General features: G+C 42.7%; 2 protein-coding genes across 2 annotated transcripts; both read left to right on the top strand.

Annotated features, from left to right (window-relative positions):
- Positions 1–348: 348 nt before the first annotated feature.
- LOC311225957 (putative N-acetyltransferase camello) lies at positions 349–1,047 on the top strand (the record flags this gene model as incomplete). Its single annotated transcript, XM_084311344.1, has 1 exon — positions 349–1,047. The coding sequence occupies one exon, from the start codon at positions 349–351 to the stop codon at positions 1,045–1,047; it is 699 nt and encodes a 232-aa protein (XP_084167470.1).
- Positions 1,048–8,427: 7,380 nt separating this feature from the next.
- Positions 8,428–9,126, top strand: LOC311225956 (putative N-acetyltransferase camello; the record flags this gene model as incomplete). The annotated part of the gene is made up of 1 exon (XM_084311343.1): positions 8,428–9,126. One exon carries the CDS (start codon positions 8,428–8,430, stop codon positions 9,124–9,126), a length of 699 nt encoding a protein of 232 aa, XP_084167469.1.
- Between the last annotated feature and the right edge of the window lie 8,052 nt (positions 9,127–17,178).

The raw sequence follows: 17,178 nt of genomic DNA, 5'->3' as shown, positions 1-17,178 counted from the left end.
GGCCATGTTGGAATATTAAGTAGCTAGCATCCTTTTTTAACAAAGTAGACACAAGAAAATGTTCATTCAGAATGTGGACCACTGGTGCTTGTAGGACAATTCTGCCAAATACTGCAGTTATCTGCTTAGCTATTAGGAACAAGGCCTATATGATATAATTTCAATGTCATATGCTGGTTATTAGCTTATTTCTTTACCGAATAAATAATAGTTCATGAAGTCAAATAAAATAATATCATTTAGGCATAAAGGTTGAATGAAAAATCATATAGTATGCATACTATATGAAGTTGGTTTTAATGAACATTCTGCTAAAATATCTATGATCTATGACCTTTTCTTCTAGTCATGCAGCTGGTGATTCGGCCATATTGTACCTTGGACAAAGACTTGGTCCTGACCCTGTTCAGTGATGGCATTCTGGAGCACATCGGCCCGTGTTTCTACAACGCCATGAGCAGCCCTCTCTATCTGGGCATCACCTTGGGGCTCGGTGCTGCTGGCTACTTCCTGGGCTCTGTCTTAGGGGCCTTGTTGTTAATAGGAGGCTGGGTGGGCCTGGTCTATTATGCCTGCCATGGGGTCTACTCTAACTTCGTCAGGGAGAAGCTTCGGACAGACATGCAGGACATTCCAGGGAACTATCTGACCCAGCCAGACGACTGCTTCTGGGTGGCTGAGGCTGAGGTTAGTGGGCGGTCGCAGATCGTGGGTATGGTGGCCATGGTGACCAAGCAGAACGGAGGGGAGAGGTACAGGGAGCTGTTCAGAATGAGCATCTCGTCATCATGCAGACGGTTGGGTCTGGGTTCCAGAATGGCCCAAATGGTGGTTGACTACTGTAAGGAGCACGGTCTCACCAGATTGGTCCCGAGGACCAGCTCCACGTATGCTGCTGGAGTGGCCCTGTATCAGAAGATGGGATTCATCCACAGCCTGACACACACCAAATTGATGGCTCCTGATTGGATGACAAAGCTGTCCAGGGTCAAAATTCTCCTAATGGAGAAACACATACAGGCGCAATCAATGGCTCACTGCCTCTAGCTAATGCTTGACTAACATGTCCTGTATCAAACAAAAAAAAGTAATTAAAATGTAAAAGATTGGTGTAAAAAATTTACTTTTTCACTTTAATGAACACAATGAAGAGAGCAACCTGCAGTCCTGACATAAGTGGGTGTACAAAGAGGGGTGTATAAAGAGATGTCTTGAGTGTAGTCATGGCAATATTGCATCAGTACTCTCATCTCTATCTTGAGTTAGCTCTCCACTCTCGTAATGTAGTGTAATAAAAGACTGTATGAGTCTGTTCTCAGAGAGGTTGGGTAAATGTATTGGGAATCTCGAGCAAGTCTTGCATCTTGACACTAAGCTTATTCAAGCGGTCATACGCCGCCACTGCAATAACCACTTTCTACCACATTTCCCAGGATGGTAAATGTGGTAGAAAATGGTTATTGCAGTGGCGGAGTATGACCGCTTGTCATGGTGTGGTGTTTTTTTTCATTAGATCAAGACATCAGCCACCACTAATAAAAGCATTTTAAAATTGTAGAGCTGTCTTGGATCTCAACTTTTCTTCTAATCAGCCACCAAGTCTTTGAAGTCTGGTCTAGGAAATATTGTACTTTTACTCCACTACATTTATCTGAACACACCAGTTAGATTAGATTAGATTCAAATGTATTGTCATTATACAGCACAAGTATACAGTACAACAAAAATAAGGTTGGCATCCAACCAGAGTGCAAATATAGCCGTAAAAGTGCAACAGCAACATACAATGTACAGAGTAGCACCGAGAACGATACAGTGGGTGGATAATAGAAGGATCAAGTGCATCGCTTCTTCTTCATTGTGTGATGAGAGTGCTTAAACTGAGTAAACATTTGTACTACTGAGTGTAGTACTAATCAGATGTATGTACAGAGTTGTATTATATAAATAGAGACAGTATGACTGAGTAGGATATGTACAGATATAGATATAGTAAAGGACTATGTGCAGGTAAGTACAGCCAGGTGAGGATAGGTATATATGCAGTGGGAATATATATATATATATATATATATATATATATATATATATATATATATATATATATATATGGTACAGCATTATAGTACATGCTTTCATACAGAGCTAAGGGTTATGTGCAGGTGTACAAGCAAGTATATAGAGGGGTTATATGCAGGTATATTCAGACAAATATGGGTATATGCGGTTATATAAAGATATAAATGTCAATATGCTGTATACTGTACAGTACTGTTGTCTATGGTAGACAGTGAAGCAGTAGGTTGAGTATAGGCGACAGAGTTCAGAGTCATACAGTATGGGTAACGGAGCCTAGGGTGTAGGCAATGGAGTCAGAGTTCAGAGTTTATATGGGGGGGGGGGGGGGGTAGACTCAATAGTAGGGAGTGGTGAACCGGTGATGCGCTGGGCGGTTTTCACCACCCTCTGCAGTGCTTTTCAGTCAGAGGCAGTGCAATTGCTGTACCAGACTGTGATGCAGTTGGTGAGTATGCTTTCAATGGCACACTGCTAAAAGTTCACCAGAATCTAAGGGGACAGGTGGGCTTTCCTCAGTCTCCTCAGTTAGAAGAGGTGCTGGTGAGCCTTCTTAACCAGTGCTGAGAGGTCCAAGAGAGGTCCTTGGAGATGTGGACTCCCAGGAATGTGAAGCTTGAGACACGCTCAACCGCCATCCCATTGATGTGGACGGGGGCATGATGCACGCTGGCTCTGGTCTGAAGTCCATGATGAGCTCCTTGGTTTTCTTGGTGTTGAAGGCCAGGTTGTTGTCGGCGCACCACGCTGCCAGGTGCTGGACCTCCTCCCTATAGGCCGACTCATTGTTATTTTTGACGCTGTGTCGTCTGCAAACTTAATAATGGTGATATAAGACAATTAACTAAAATGTGATTTCATTGGATGTGCACTGTCAACTAATGCTTGTATATCTTATCGTGTGTTGTCATGTTTGTTTATGTGTTTGTTTAAAAAATAATAAAAGAATAAAATACAAAAAAACTTAATAATGGTGTTGGTACCATGATTACTAATGACATTTCAGCTTTAGATAAGAGGAAACATTGGCTGCTTTCTTTATAGATCTGTCAAAAGCCTGGCGGCTAGGTGGTGTAGTGGGCAAGGCGCTCGTCACCAATGCAGGAGACGCTGGGTTCGAGCCCAGCTCTCCGCATTGCTATCAGCTTGGCTGGTCGTTCATACTAACACAATTGGCAGTGTTAGGGGTGGGAAAGCTGATGGGTGGGGATCGGACGTTGTGGACAGCGACTCCTACAGGTCGGTTGGTGCGCCTGCGCAGCAGAATCAGGAAGCGACGGGGGCGGCGTGTCCCTCCCACGCAGACCCCCGCCGCTGAGAGATCGTGCTGTGCAGGTGAAAAGATGCAACGGCTGCTTCCTCAAGTACCGGAGGGGACACGTGATGTAAGGCTTCGTGCACATTGCAGCCGGCTTGTGGGAGGCATGGCCTAACAGCGTTCGAGACAGGGGAGGGTAGAATTGGACTATACGAAATTGGGATGGGAGAAAAATAGAAAATGGGAGAAAAAGAGAAGAAAAAAAAAAATCTGTCAAAAGCCTTTGATACAGTTGATCACCTGCTTTTAAAAAGGTTATCTAGTATTGGCATGGATAGTGGTGTATGTGATTGGTTTCAGGATTATATATCTTTTAGACGTCAGTGTGTGAAATCGGATCCTGCTCAATCTGAATTCTTTGAATGACTGTCATGCTCATTCGTATGCAGACGATACTATTGTGTACTGTATCGCTGACACTGTTCAGTTGGCCATTGAGAACTTGCAGCTTTCTTTTAATGTTCTTCAGGAAGCTTTTTTTTTTTATCAATTTAAATTAGTCCTCAATGCTAGTAAAACGGAATTTATGCTGTTCTCCAGAGCCAGAAATGTTGATATATATTTTCTGTTAGGATCTCTGGGTAACAGTACTGTATATTTGCATAATATCGTATATGTCACAAATGTAACAGTACTATATACCTGTATGTCATGTATGTCCCTGTGTCATAAATGTCATGATGTCATGTATGTTGTGTATGTCATAAATGTCACTATGAATTGAAAATGGGGGACCCTGATGTAAACAAGACAAACGTCTTTCTCTGGTCTGCATCCCCTTAACAATTGTGTGTATTGAGCTGTACGGTATTGTACCAATTTTGCAATCTGTTAAATAAAGTTTTTATTCATTCATTCATGTTGGTGCGGTAAGCACTTCTGGTGAAATTAGGAGGATCATGTCTGAAAGTGAAAGTTAGTCAGGGGTAAATGGTAAATGGTGCATTTATATAGCTCTTTTATCCAGGGCGCTTTACAATTCATGCCTTACATTCATCCATTCACTCACACATTCACACACAGATGGCGGAGACAACCATGCAAGGTGCCAACCTGCTCATCGGGAGCAATTATGGGTTAAGTGTCTTGCTCAAGGACACTTCAACACGCTGCTTGGGAGGAGCAGTAATTGAACCGGGAACCTTCCGATTACCAGACGACCACTCTACCTCCTGTCGCCCCAGTGGGCATGAGCACAGACATTGCTATATAACGTAAACCTTTTGTAATTTGATAATTATGCGCTTAGCTGGAGTTGGAACATAGTATTATGTGATTCTGTTTGTTTATGACTATGTGCAGTAATATGTAATTAAGAATAAATTTAAAAAGTATAACTCCCTATATTCCTTATTATTGTGTAATAAGTTATACATATGTATATGTTACATTACTGTATTGTTAGTTTTTCATCCTTGGATGACAATTCAAGCCTTCCATAGCTGTTTTAAGTTTGCTTTTTACTCCAGCCTGCCTGTTATGAGCTGCTGCAGTGCTGGAAGTAAAGACCCCTTTCTCTACTTATTCTTTTGGGAGGTATACCAAAGGAACAGTTTTGAGGTAACAGCACATACCTAGTTAGTTCTGTGTACTTACAGAGTAAGAATGGGAGAACAGTACCATCAGGGCTAGACGCTTACTTAGTTCAAAGCCAGACAGCAATATAACCAGTTATGCAACGGATTAAGTACGTCATATATTTTGACAGTTTGAAGCGTCCTTATGCTCTTGCAAAGTTGTCTTTGTCTGTAGTGCGGGTCGTGTCATCTCACAGTAAGCATATTCTTATTTCTAGACCTTAAGAAGGTAAATATCCCCATGTTTTACATACATGAAAAGGAAAATAAATAGATATGGAAAGGCCTGCCAGTCTCTAGATTGGCAGGCATGGATGGATGGCTTATTTTTCTATTATATAATTTGTCTATTATATGTACCATATACTGTATATGCTGATGATACAGTTATGTATTATTGTGCTCCTTCTCTTGAGGCTGCTGTCAAAAATGTAGAGTCTGATTTTCCTCCTTGCAGCATACTCTCATTGACTCAAAACTGCCATTGAATGGTAGCAAAACAAAGGCAATGCTATTTGCTCCAACTAGGTCAACTGCCTCTCCCCCTCTCTATTTTCACCCTTGATGGTTGTTCTATTGAGGTTATTGAAAGGTACAAATACCTTGGCATCTGGCTGGACAAGAATCTAGAGTTTAAACATCATATTGATGCTTTAATCAAAAAACTTAAATTCACAGTTGCTTTTTCTATAGGGTTAAATCATGCTTTTCCCCCGCCTCCTGGAAACAGGTGGTTATGGCCCTTTTTTTGTCCCAACTAGACTATGGTGACATAGTTTATAGATTTGCTTGCGTAAGGAGGAGAAGGCCTGTTGGATGCTGTTGAAACTAGATTGTAACAGCAAAGTGCAACTGGGGAGGGGCCAGTGGTGTACAGAATAGTGTTGTCAGTTTCGTAACAGAACTAGTTTGTCTTGTGATCTATAGTCATACTACTAGAGTACTCTGCCGTTGTTGTACAATATTCTACTTGCTGCATTTACCAGATACAGGAGAAGAATCAGGCCTTGGACGGCGGTGGAATGAATTGGCAGACGGATAGCAGCTCAAATCAAACATCAATGTGTTTAATTGCATCAAAAACAACACATAACTAATCAAAAGGTGTGGCTTTCAGCAAACTCAAGCATGAGTTTCTACTGTAGTGAGTCCATATCATTAAAGAATGTTCCATGCAGCATTGGGTCTTCTAGCTAAGTCATAAAAGTTTTTTTGTCTGGAGCCAGAAGCTCTCCTCGATCGATCTGTTGTTGTTTGGGTTCAGGTTTCCATGGTGAGGGGTTTCCCTCCGTTTTGTTCTCGTTTGCTGTCTTTCCGTCCTCCGTGTCTGAGTGAGAGTCTGAGTGAGAGTCTCTGAGGGTGTGAGTTCTTCTCTTCTCTACTGTGCGTTACCTTAAAAAGACTAAACCACGCCTCTAAGTCCTGTTGTCATATGATAGGAGCCAGAAGTATAGTCTTTCTCTGATTGGCTATTCTAGACGTCGGCCATTTTGGTTTCAGACTATACCTAAATAAGGATTGTTCCTGGAGTTGGGGGTGGTTTTCTATTGTTGAAGATAGCAACCTATCATTTTATAGTCTAAAGCTTTACTATTTAGGCTTTACTGGAAATATCTTAACAACTAGTGATTATTTCCTAATCACTTAACACTTTTATATCAGTCTTTAGCAGATCTTTTTACCATTTAAAATACATTAGTTAGCTTATTTTTAGTTCAAAGCTTCACAAACTATTATCTGATACCATGTTTATTGTTTAAATCAACTTTTTAAACGGTTAATAACGTCCTACTAAATCTTGAACACCGGTACAATATGGTATGAATATTGAGGCTATTTTCCTGTTCTGTTACTAATGTCTTTAGAGTTTACACCAGATTTCTAATTTACTTACATAGTTTGCTACTTTTGGGAGGCTATAGGAGTAATCTAAGACACAGTTTGTGTCCCCCCTCCATTTTCCTCCGATTTTCTCCCATCCCAATGTTAGTCGTTATGCCAATTCCCAATCCCCTTCCTGGTCGCTGCGCACTTACCCCCCACAGTCGGTCTGGGAGAGTGGAGGCTATCAATATCACGTGCTTCCTCCGACACACGTCCAGCCAATCAACCGCATCTTTTCACCTGGCAGCGCGGATTCTCATTGAGAGGGCGTAGCGTGTGGAAGGATCACACTATCCCACTCAAGTCCTATCCGCGCTTAGCAGGCGCCCCGCCCCCGACCGAACTGTAGGAGTTGCTGTTTACAACGACCCGGACCCACCCCGCCAGCTTCTCCCACCCTCTAATACTGCCAATTGTATTAGTGTGAACGGCCAGCCAAGCTGGTGACAACCCCGGAGCTGTGAGCTGGATTCGAACAGGCGAATCTAGCCGCTCCGGGGTTTGGTGACGAACGCAATCTCCGTTACGCCACCTGACCGCCCTGAAGCTGCTATCTTTTGATCAACAGAGCCTATTGTCTTAAGGCTTGACTTTTGTGTGGCAGCTGGGCCGCAGTTCCTGTCGTAAATAGAGTTCTTGACTATATGTAAATTAATACACACACACTCTATGGCAACTGAAGTCCCACTACTGTTCCAGCTGTGTGACCAACACCCTAAATGTAAATTTAGCTCGGGGTGATCCACAGCCACAGTCTGTATTCCCACACACACTATGCTGTTCCTGATTACCTATGCATTCCTTAATATAATTGAGGTGATCATTGATTGTTTTAAAACGAGAAATATAATGCATTCATATTTCTCACAGTTGTATTTCCTTAAGGACATTTTCTCAACATGTTTTATGAGCTTAAATATAGCAGAATATACCACATCAGCATACAAATGAATGGAAGAGTCCCCAACAAAGCTGGCTAAGTCATTTATATATATATAGAAAATAGTGTTGGACCTAATATGGAGCCCTGAGGCACACCCTTGTGACAGGGAGGGGCTGTTACAGTAGTTGATCTGAATTAACACTGCTGGCTGAGGTTAACTCCACTACTATACTTGGAAATATGAAATGCATTGCCAATGACCAACCCTTCAAAAACAGATTGACAGAAACAGAAAAATTCTATGACATGAAATGGCATTTTATTTGTGGCAACCATCCTGATAAGTGGTGGCCATGTTGGAATATTAAGTAGCTAGCATCCTTTTTTAACAAAGTAGACACAAGAAAATGTTCATTCAGAATGTGTTGCTTGTAGGACAATTCTGCCAAATACTGCAGTTATCTGCTTAGCTATTAGGAACAAGGCCTATATGATATCATTTCAATGTCATATGCTGGTTATTAGCTTATTTCTTTACCGAATAAATAATAGTTCATGAAGTCAAATAAAATAATATCATTTAGGCATAAAGGTTGAATGAAAAATCATATAGTATGCATACTATATGAAGTTGGTTTTAATGAACATTCTGCTAAAATATCTATGATCTATGACCTTTTCTTCTAGTCATGCAGCTGGTGATTCGGCCATATTGTACCTTGGACAAAGACTTGGTCCTGACCCTGTTCAGCGATGGCATTCTGGAGCACATCGGCCCGTGTTTCTACAACGCCATGAGCAGCCCTCTCTATCTGGGCATCACCTTGGGGCTCGGTGCTGCTGGCTACTTCCTGGGCTCTGTCTTAGGGGCCTTGTTGTTAATAGGAGGCTGGGTGGGCCTGGTCTATTATGCCTGCCATGGGGTCTACTCTAACTTCGTCAGGGAGAAGCTTCGGACAGACATGCAGGACATTCCAGGGAACTATCTGACCCAGCCAGACGACTGCTTCTGGGTGGCTGAGGCTGAGGTTAGTGGGCGGTCGCAGATTGTGGGTATGGTGGCCATGGTGACCAAGCAGAACGGAGGGGAGAGATACGGGGAGCTGTTCAGAATGAGCATCTCGTCGTCATGCAGACGGTTGGGTCTGGGTTCCAGAATGGCCCAAATGGTGGTTGACTACTGTAAGGAGCACGGTCTCACCAGATTGGTCCTGGAAACCAGCTCCACGTATGCTGCTAGAGTGGCCCTGTATCAGAAGATGGGATTCATCCACAGCCTGACACACACCAAATTGATGGCTCCTGATTGGATGACAAAGCTGTCCAGGGTCAAAATTCTCCTAATGGAGAAACACATACAGGCGCAATCAATGGCTCACTGCCTCTAGCTAATGCTTGACTAACATGTCCTATATCAAACAAAAAAAAGTAATTAAAATGTAAAAGATTGGTGTAAAAAATGTACTTTTTCACTTTAATGAACACAATGAAGAGAGCAACCTGCAGTCCTGACATAAGTGGGTGTACAAAGAGGGGTGTATAAAGAGATTTCTTGAGTGTAGTCATGGCAATATTGCATCAGTACTCTCATCTCTATCTTGAGTTAGCTCTCCACTCTTGTAATGTAGTGTAATAAAAGACTGTATGACTCTGTTCTCAGAGAGGTTGGGTAAATGTATTGGGAATCTCGAGCAAGTCTTGCATCTTGACACTGAGCTTATTCAAATAATAGAGACAACAACAACTTGATAGATTTCATGTAGTTGCTAAACAGATGACGTCAGGACTTATTGCATGTAGCCTAATACAATATGTTACAGTAAATGTGGGGAAACAGTGATTACACACATTTCCTGTGAAGTCTTTACATTCACAGACTCCGTGGTGGATGTGTCATGTTTACATGAACACGTTTAATGTACATATTCCCCAACCAGGGTAGAAAGCCCACATTTCCCGGGATGGTAAACAAGCGGTCATACTCCGCCACTGCAATAACCATTTTCTACCACATTTCCCGGGATGGTAAATGTGGTAGAAAATGGTTATTGCAGTGGCGGAGTATGACCGCTTGTCATGGTGTGGTGTTTTTTTCATTAGATCAAGACCACCAAGCCACCAAGTCTTTGAAGTCTGGTCTAGGAAATATTTATCTACATTTATCTGAACACACCAGTTAGATTAGATTAGATTAGATTCAAATGTATTGTCATTATACAGCACAAGTATACAGTACAACAAAAATAAGGTTGGCATCCAACCAGAGTGCAAATATAGCAGTAAAGTGCAACAGCAACATACAATGTACAGAGTAGCACCGAGAACAGTGGGTGGATAATAGAAGGATCAAGTGCATCGCTTCTTGGTAGACTCAATAGTAGGGAGTGGTGAACCGGTGATGCGCTTGGCGGTTTTCACCACCCTCTGCAGTGCTTTTCAGTCAGAGGCAGTGCAATTGCTGTACCAGACTGTGATGCAGTTGGTGAGTATGCTTTCAATGGCACACTGCTAAAAGTTCACCAGAATCTAAGGGGACAGGTGGGCTTTCCTCAGTCTCCTCAGTTAGAAGAGGTGCTGGTGAGCCTTCTTAACCAGTGCTGAGAGGTCCAAGAGAGGTCCTTGGAGATGTGGACTCCCAGGAATGTGAAGCTTGAGACACGCTCAACTGCCATCCCATTGATGTGGACGGGGGCATGATGCACGCTGGCTCTGGTCTGAAGTCCATGATGAGCTCCTTGGTTTTCTTGGTGTTGAAGGCCAGGTTGTTGTCGGCGCACCACGCTGCCAGGTGCTGGACCTCCTCCCTATAGGCCGACTCATTGTTATTTTTTACGCTGTGTCGTCTGCAAACTTAATAATTGATTGATTGATTGATTGAAAAGTTTATTAACAGATTGTAGAATGGGTACAGTACAGTACAGCTCAATACATACAATTGTTAAGGGGATGCAGACCAGAGAAACTGTACACTGTACATTGGAATACTGACAAAGCCATACTTGGTCATTTACTGTGCAACTGGGTTAGGACATTTGTAGGGGCCAGTTTCGAATTGCAGTCTCCCGTAGGTGTTTTTTGAGTGTTTTTGAAAGTGGGTAGTGATTCACATTCCTTTACAGCTTTGGGTAGGGCGTTCCACATTGATGTGGCATAATTGCGAAACGTGTTTAGTCCCTTGTTTGAGCCGAATCTGGGTTTAACATGATTTGTGGAGCTCCCTCTGGTGTTGTGATACCTTTGGGAAGTATTTTGACATGTACATAGGTACCTTGGTCGCGTAGTGTATCTTGTAGACCAGGCCCATTGCAAGTTGCTGTACTCTGTCGTCTACTCTAAGCCATCCTAGGTTGTCAAAGTGGGCAGGGGTGAGGTGGGTTCTAGGAGTCAGGTCAAGCAGTAGTCTGACTAGCTTGTTTTGAGATGTTTGTAATTTGTTTTTTAGTGCCTTTGAGGTGCTTTGGTACCATGAGGTGCAAGCATAGTCGTATGGTGTTGGTACCATGATTACTAATGACATTTCAGCTTTAGATAAGAGGAAACATTGGCTGTATTAAAGGAGCTCCCGTCTTATACGGAGCTACTGAGCAATTTTGATCCCGTAGTTAGACTGGCTGACGCGCCGGTGTTATACTGCTGGTCTCATACCAAAACAGTCCTTTGTCCCAATGATACGTGCAGGCAGCTTTACTGGGAAAATTATATTTATTTTCCCTCACCGTCAAACAGGATGTCTTCATAAACTGATAAATAATAATGAACACAATAACTAATTAGATACAAACATTTCGACCTGAGACCTGCGTCGTGCGTGCGGTCAAAAACCATTGCCCTTTTCCGGGTCAAAACTCCTCCTCCTACAGGTTTACCTGACGCTTAAATAAAAGAAGCGCCACCTTCTGGTCACATAAATCCACTGCACATTAATCCATTTTGGCCGTTACAGGCTGCTTTCTTTATAGATCTGTCAAAAGCCTTTGATACAGTTGATCATCACCTGCTTTTAAAAAGGTTATCTAGTATTTATAGTGCTGTATGTGATTGGTTTCAGGATTATATATCTTTTAGACATCAGTGTGTGAAATCGGATCCTGCTCAATCTGAATTCTTTGAATGACTGTCATGCTCATTCGTATGCGGATGATACTATTGTGTACTGTATCGCTGACACTGTTCAGTTGGCCATTGAGAACTTGCAGCTTTCTTTTAATGTTCTTCAGGAAGCTTTTTTTTATCAATTTAAATTAGTCCTCAATGCTAGTAAAACGGAATTTATGCTGTTCTCCAGAGCCAGAAATGTTGATTATGATGAAGTATAATATATCTACTGTAAGTTGTTCTAACATTGAGAGAGTCACTGAGTACAAATATCTTGGCTTGTGGCTCGATGATGAATGTTCATTTAAGTTCCATGTGGATATTCTTGCTTCCAAGCTGCAATAGAAAATTGGCCTCCTGTACAGAAATAGATCCAGCTTTCCTGTGATTAGTAGAAAGAAGTTTGTTGAAGCTGTAACTATCATTGGTATTTGTTTATTTTTAAAGCCCTAATTGGTAAATATCCCCCCTACTGTACATCACAACACTGTTGTAATGGAATCTTGGAACCTATTCTACATGTTCAAATACAAAAATAAAAATCCTTTTTTTTTTTTTTTTTAACTTAAATTTTTATTAACAGTTATAGACAAACAGCACTTACAAAAAAAAATGGAACTAACAACACAATAAAAACAAAAAAAACAGTGCACATAAATGGTTACATGGGTATCATGGTTAGTTGTCTGGTTCCCCTACAGTTGTTTTCCAGGTACTTAATACAAAGGCTGATTGTGTACCTCCCTTAAACAGGTATAAAAATGTAATTCCTACTCAAAGATGTTAAATACTGACTATGCTTCCAACACCTCCAACTGACTCTGAAGCTGAAGGTTCTTCCTTATTTTGCTACATTTAAAAGTATGATCTCTGACCACTCTGCATCAACTTGTAACTGTCTTTACAGATGTTTATAGTTTATTCTTATTTGTTGTGCCTATATGTATGAATTTGTGTCTTATTTTGTAAGCTTGTTGTTGTTGTTGTTGTTGTTGTAAATGAGGGTAACCTCAGTGTCTTATGAGTTGAAATAAAGGTTTGAAATTTAATTAAATTTGTCTCATTAGCAGGAAAGAGAAAATAATTTCAGAAATTACCACTTAAGGGCTGAAGACTTGACTGATTCGTCATTGATTGTATAAAAAGGGATACAATAAAAAAAATTATATATATATTAGTGCTGTCAATAGATTTTTTTTTTTACTAATTAATCTCACAATTTTCTGTAATTAATCTAGATTTGCATTTTTCTACTTAAGACCGAAGCTTGTAACAGATATTTACTTGAGTAAAATCATGGAATTAATGTAAAATCAACACAAAGAAAGTATATTTAGATTCAAAGACTATTTTAATAGCTTTCTTTTAATACAGTTTCTCTCCTGTGAAATACAAATGTTCAACAAAACCATCAACATTGACTCAGCTAGACCTATATCCGCGGCGCTAAGATTGAAGATTTTTCACTCCATAGATTAATCTAGATTAATTTATTTTAATGCTTTAAATCATTTAAATTTATCTCCAAAGTTAAAGCATTAATTTTGACAGCCCTAATATATATACTAACCTTTTACTATTATACAGGAATCTTCCTTGCCTATATTACTACCTACTATGCTAATATATGTTATGTCTATACTACTATGCACCAAGTGTTATGTACCATGAGCCTGATCACTCCTGTATCACTGCATACAGGTGAGGGCTGCTAATTAGCTAATTGCTGCTGATTGGTTACCTGCTGGTAGGTTAAAACCAGCCCTTCAGTCACACATGCAGCTCTGTCTGTGGCTAGAAGGAGAGTTGTCACGATCTTCTATCCTTTGTTCTTTAGTTTGTATCGATATTTCATTGTTAGAGCAGTCTTTTTGGGTTAAACATGGGTTTTGGTGTCGGTTTTGCACATAGGTTGCGTGCCTTTGAGCCAGGGTCGTAACAGTTGGGCGCTCGTCCGGGATATTTACCCCTAGAATTTTTTTTTTTTGTTTTGTTTTTGTTTTGCATGGTGTGTCGTGGTGCTATAGTGTGGGTGTTCGTTACATGTTGTGTAACGTGGGGGCTTGAGCCGTTTCATCAAACAGGTGAGTATGCCCTTATTTTGTTTATAATTTGATGTGACTACTTAATGCTGTTAAAATATATAGTTTAGTGCACACCACATGTAGGTAGGGACATTATTTTCTGGTTGTTTGTTAGCTTCCTGTGCACCACATACTCCTGGGGCAGTCAGAGAAGTGATTAGTACCATCTACTTGTCTTGTACCATACCATGTACTTGACGGGTGGATGGTCAAATATGATCTTTGGCTGGTAGCAGGTGTGGTTGAAGAGGGTTAGGTCTACAGGGCATTAGCTTAAGGGTAGGTAGAATAGGGGGCCAGAAAACACAGGTAGTGTGGTAGGGCCTGATTTAGTGTTTCTTAGGCTAGACATGTGGTGGGCCATGTTGACTGCAGTTTAGATGTAGATGTTCTGTGCTTAAGCAGAAAAATGTAAAAACTGTGGCTCTGGTAGAAACCATGGGCAGGACACCTATGCCGACATTAGAGGGTGGGGTGCGAAGTATCAAAGGGGCAGACAGGGAGCTAGAGGGCTCCTCAACGTTTATGATGAATGGATTTGTTTCCCTGGTTGGTGCATTAGGGTCAAAGCAGGCTATTACAATATGGAGAGATACAGGAGCTTTTCAGTCTCTCATTCTGGATGGGATTTTGCCATTTTCGGAAGATTCTTCATTGCATTCCGGTGCCATTGTTCAGGGCTTTGGAGGAGGTTTTGTGAATACCCCTTTGCATGAGGTCTCGCTAAACTCTCCCTTAGTATCAGGCAATGTTGTTGTAGGAGTGTGTTCTCACATTCCCATAAAGGGTGTGTCCTTCATTCTAGGGAACGATTTGGCCGGTGGAAAAGTGCTGGCTACTCCAGTTGTAATTCCTGTCCCTGTAGTTTCTGAGGTTCCTGATGAGTTGGCACAGAAACATCCAGGAGTGTTCCCTGTGTGTGCTGTAACACGCGCAATGTCAAAGGTCAAATGTGACACCCATGATGTTGTTAACTCAGATTGTGATATGACACTTAGTGACACGTTCTTTGTTGAGTTGAAAAGTGGCCCTGATGAGGGTTTTGGTAAGGTGATACCGTCTCATGAGCAGTTGGTACTAGAGCAAAACAAGGATGTCTCCTTGTCGTCCCTCTTTGAAGAGGCGGTTTTAGAGGATGCAATGATAGATACGTCTCAAGGATACTTTGTTAGCAATGACGTGCTCACGAGAAAGTGGACACCACCTAACCTGTCCAGTCTGGATGACTGGGGCAGTGTGTTTCAGATTGTTGTTCCAGCCATGTATCGTCCTGATATGCTGCATCTAGCACATGATCATGATCTTGCTGGTCACATGGGAGTCAGGAAGACTTATGATCGTGTGCTAAGACATTTTTGTTGGCCTGGTTTAAAGTCAGATGTGGCACAATATTGCCGCTCGTGCCATGTGTGTCAGGTTGTTGGTAAACCAAACCAGAAGATTCCTCAGGCTCCTCTGCAGCCTATCCCTGCTGTTGGGGAACCTTTTGAGCGGATCCTCATTGACTGTGTTGGTCCCCTCCCTCGAACTAAGACAGGGAACCAGTACCTTTTGACTATTATGTGTGCAGCGACCCGCTTCCCTGAAGCCATTCCTCTACGCAAGATCACAGCCCCAGCTATATCCAAGGCTCTGGTTAGGTTTTTTTTTACTTTTGGCCTACCGAAGGTTATTCAATCAGATCAAGGGTCTAACTTCATGTCCCGTCTCTTTGCTCAGGTCCTCCAACAGTTGTCTATCCAGCATTGCCCTTCCTCTGCCTACCATCCAGAGTCCCAGGGAGCGCTGGAGAGGTTCCACCAGACTATCAAAACAATGCTGCGGGCATATTGTACAGAGTTTGAAAAAGACTGGGATGATGGAATCCCTTTGCTTCTATTTGCTGCTAGGGAGGTAACCCAGGAGTCTCTTGGATTCAGCCCGGCTGAGCTGGTGTTCGGCCACACAGTGAGGGGTCCTTTGAAACTGCTGAAGGAAAAGTGGTTGGCTGACCAGACTCCTTCCTCTTCTAATTTGCTGGACTATGTGTGTAACTTCAGGCTTAAAGTGGAAATGAAGCAGTGCGATAAATACATATTCATAGCATCACATTAGTATTTAGATAAGCCACAGAAGAAATCACGTTATAAAAATAAGCAGTTTCTAAGAAAAAACGATTTGTTGTGTGCATTTCTGAAGCATTTAGCATTATGGGCGCGGCCATTTTGTTGCTGACGTCATGCCACTGGTTGGGTGTATACACGGCTGGTTAGCTGCCTATAGTGAATGGGTCAGTCAGTAAATAAAATGTTGCCTACAAAACAACGGGACCGCGGTGGTTCTGTTTGTATTGCTCCTGGCTGTTCAAACTAATTTTACCATGTGAGAGAGAGGAAAGTTGGTTAATTTCCACAAACTACCAGTGAAAAAAACAGTGTTGTTGGCACGTTGGCTCAGGCTGGCTGCACTCAGGCGGCGCGACCAGCCTGTTGGACAGGGAAGGAGGATCTGCAGCGAACACTTCATTGCCTCGGATTATGTTGTTGGGGGTGGAAGTTTTGTCCAGAAGACCACTAATCAGCTGAAGCGGTTCCCTCGGTCTTCGACAGACAGACCGGCGTTAGCTCTCGGGAGCGATCGCTAGCTAGTTGGCACCAGCCGGGGACCGGAGTTAGCTCTCGGGAGCGATCGCTAGCTAGTTGGCACCAGCCGGGGACCGGAGTTAGCTCTCGGGAGCGTCGCGGAGCATTCAGCCTGCTGGCTACCTAGATCCACTTCAACCAGCGTCGCGGAGCATTCAGCCTGCTGGCTACACAGCTTGTCGGTGTGCTGGAACCTCGGCAAGCTAACGGTAGCTGGCTACATAGCTTGTCGGTGTGCTGGAACCTCGGCAAGCTAACGGTAGCTGGCTACACAGCTTGTCGGTGTGCTGGAGCCTCTGCAAGCTAACGGTAGCTGGCTACACAGCTTGTCGGTGTGCTGGAGCCTCTGCAAGCTAACGGTAGCTGGCTACACAGCTTGTCGGTGTGCTAATAGCCTCGGCAAGCTAACGGTAGCTGGCTCCAGGCTATTAGCACATCAACAAGCTGCTGGAGCTCCCGACGCTCGGCTGGTTGAAGTGGATCTAGGTAGCCAGCAGGCTGAATGCTCCGCGACGCTCCCGAGAGCTAACTCCGGTCCCCGGCTGGTGCCAACTAGCTAGCGATCGCTCCCGAGAGCTAACTCCGGTCCCCGGCTGGTGCCAACTAGCTAGCGATCACTCCCGAGAGCTAACGCCGGTCT

Source organism: Notolepis coatsorum, assembly GCF_963971535.1.
Source record: "Notolepis coatsorum genome assembly, chromosome: 3".
Lineage (NCBI taxonomy): Eukaryota > Metazoa > Chordata > Actinopteri > Aulopiformes > Paralepididae > Notolepis > Notolepis coatsorum.
The sequence above is the reverse complement of the archived record's forward strand: the minus strand, read 5'-3'. Positions and strand labels throughout refer to the sequence as shown.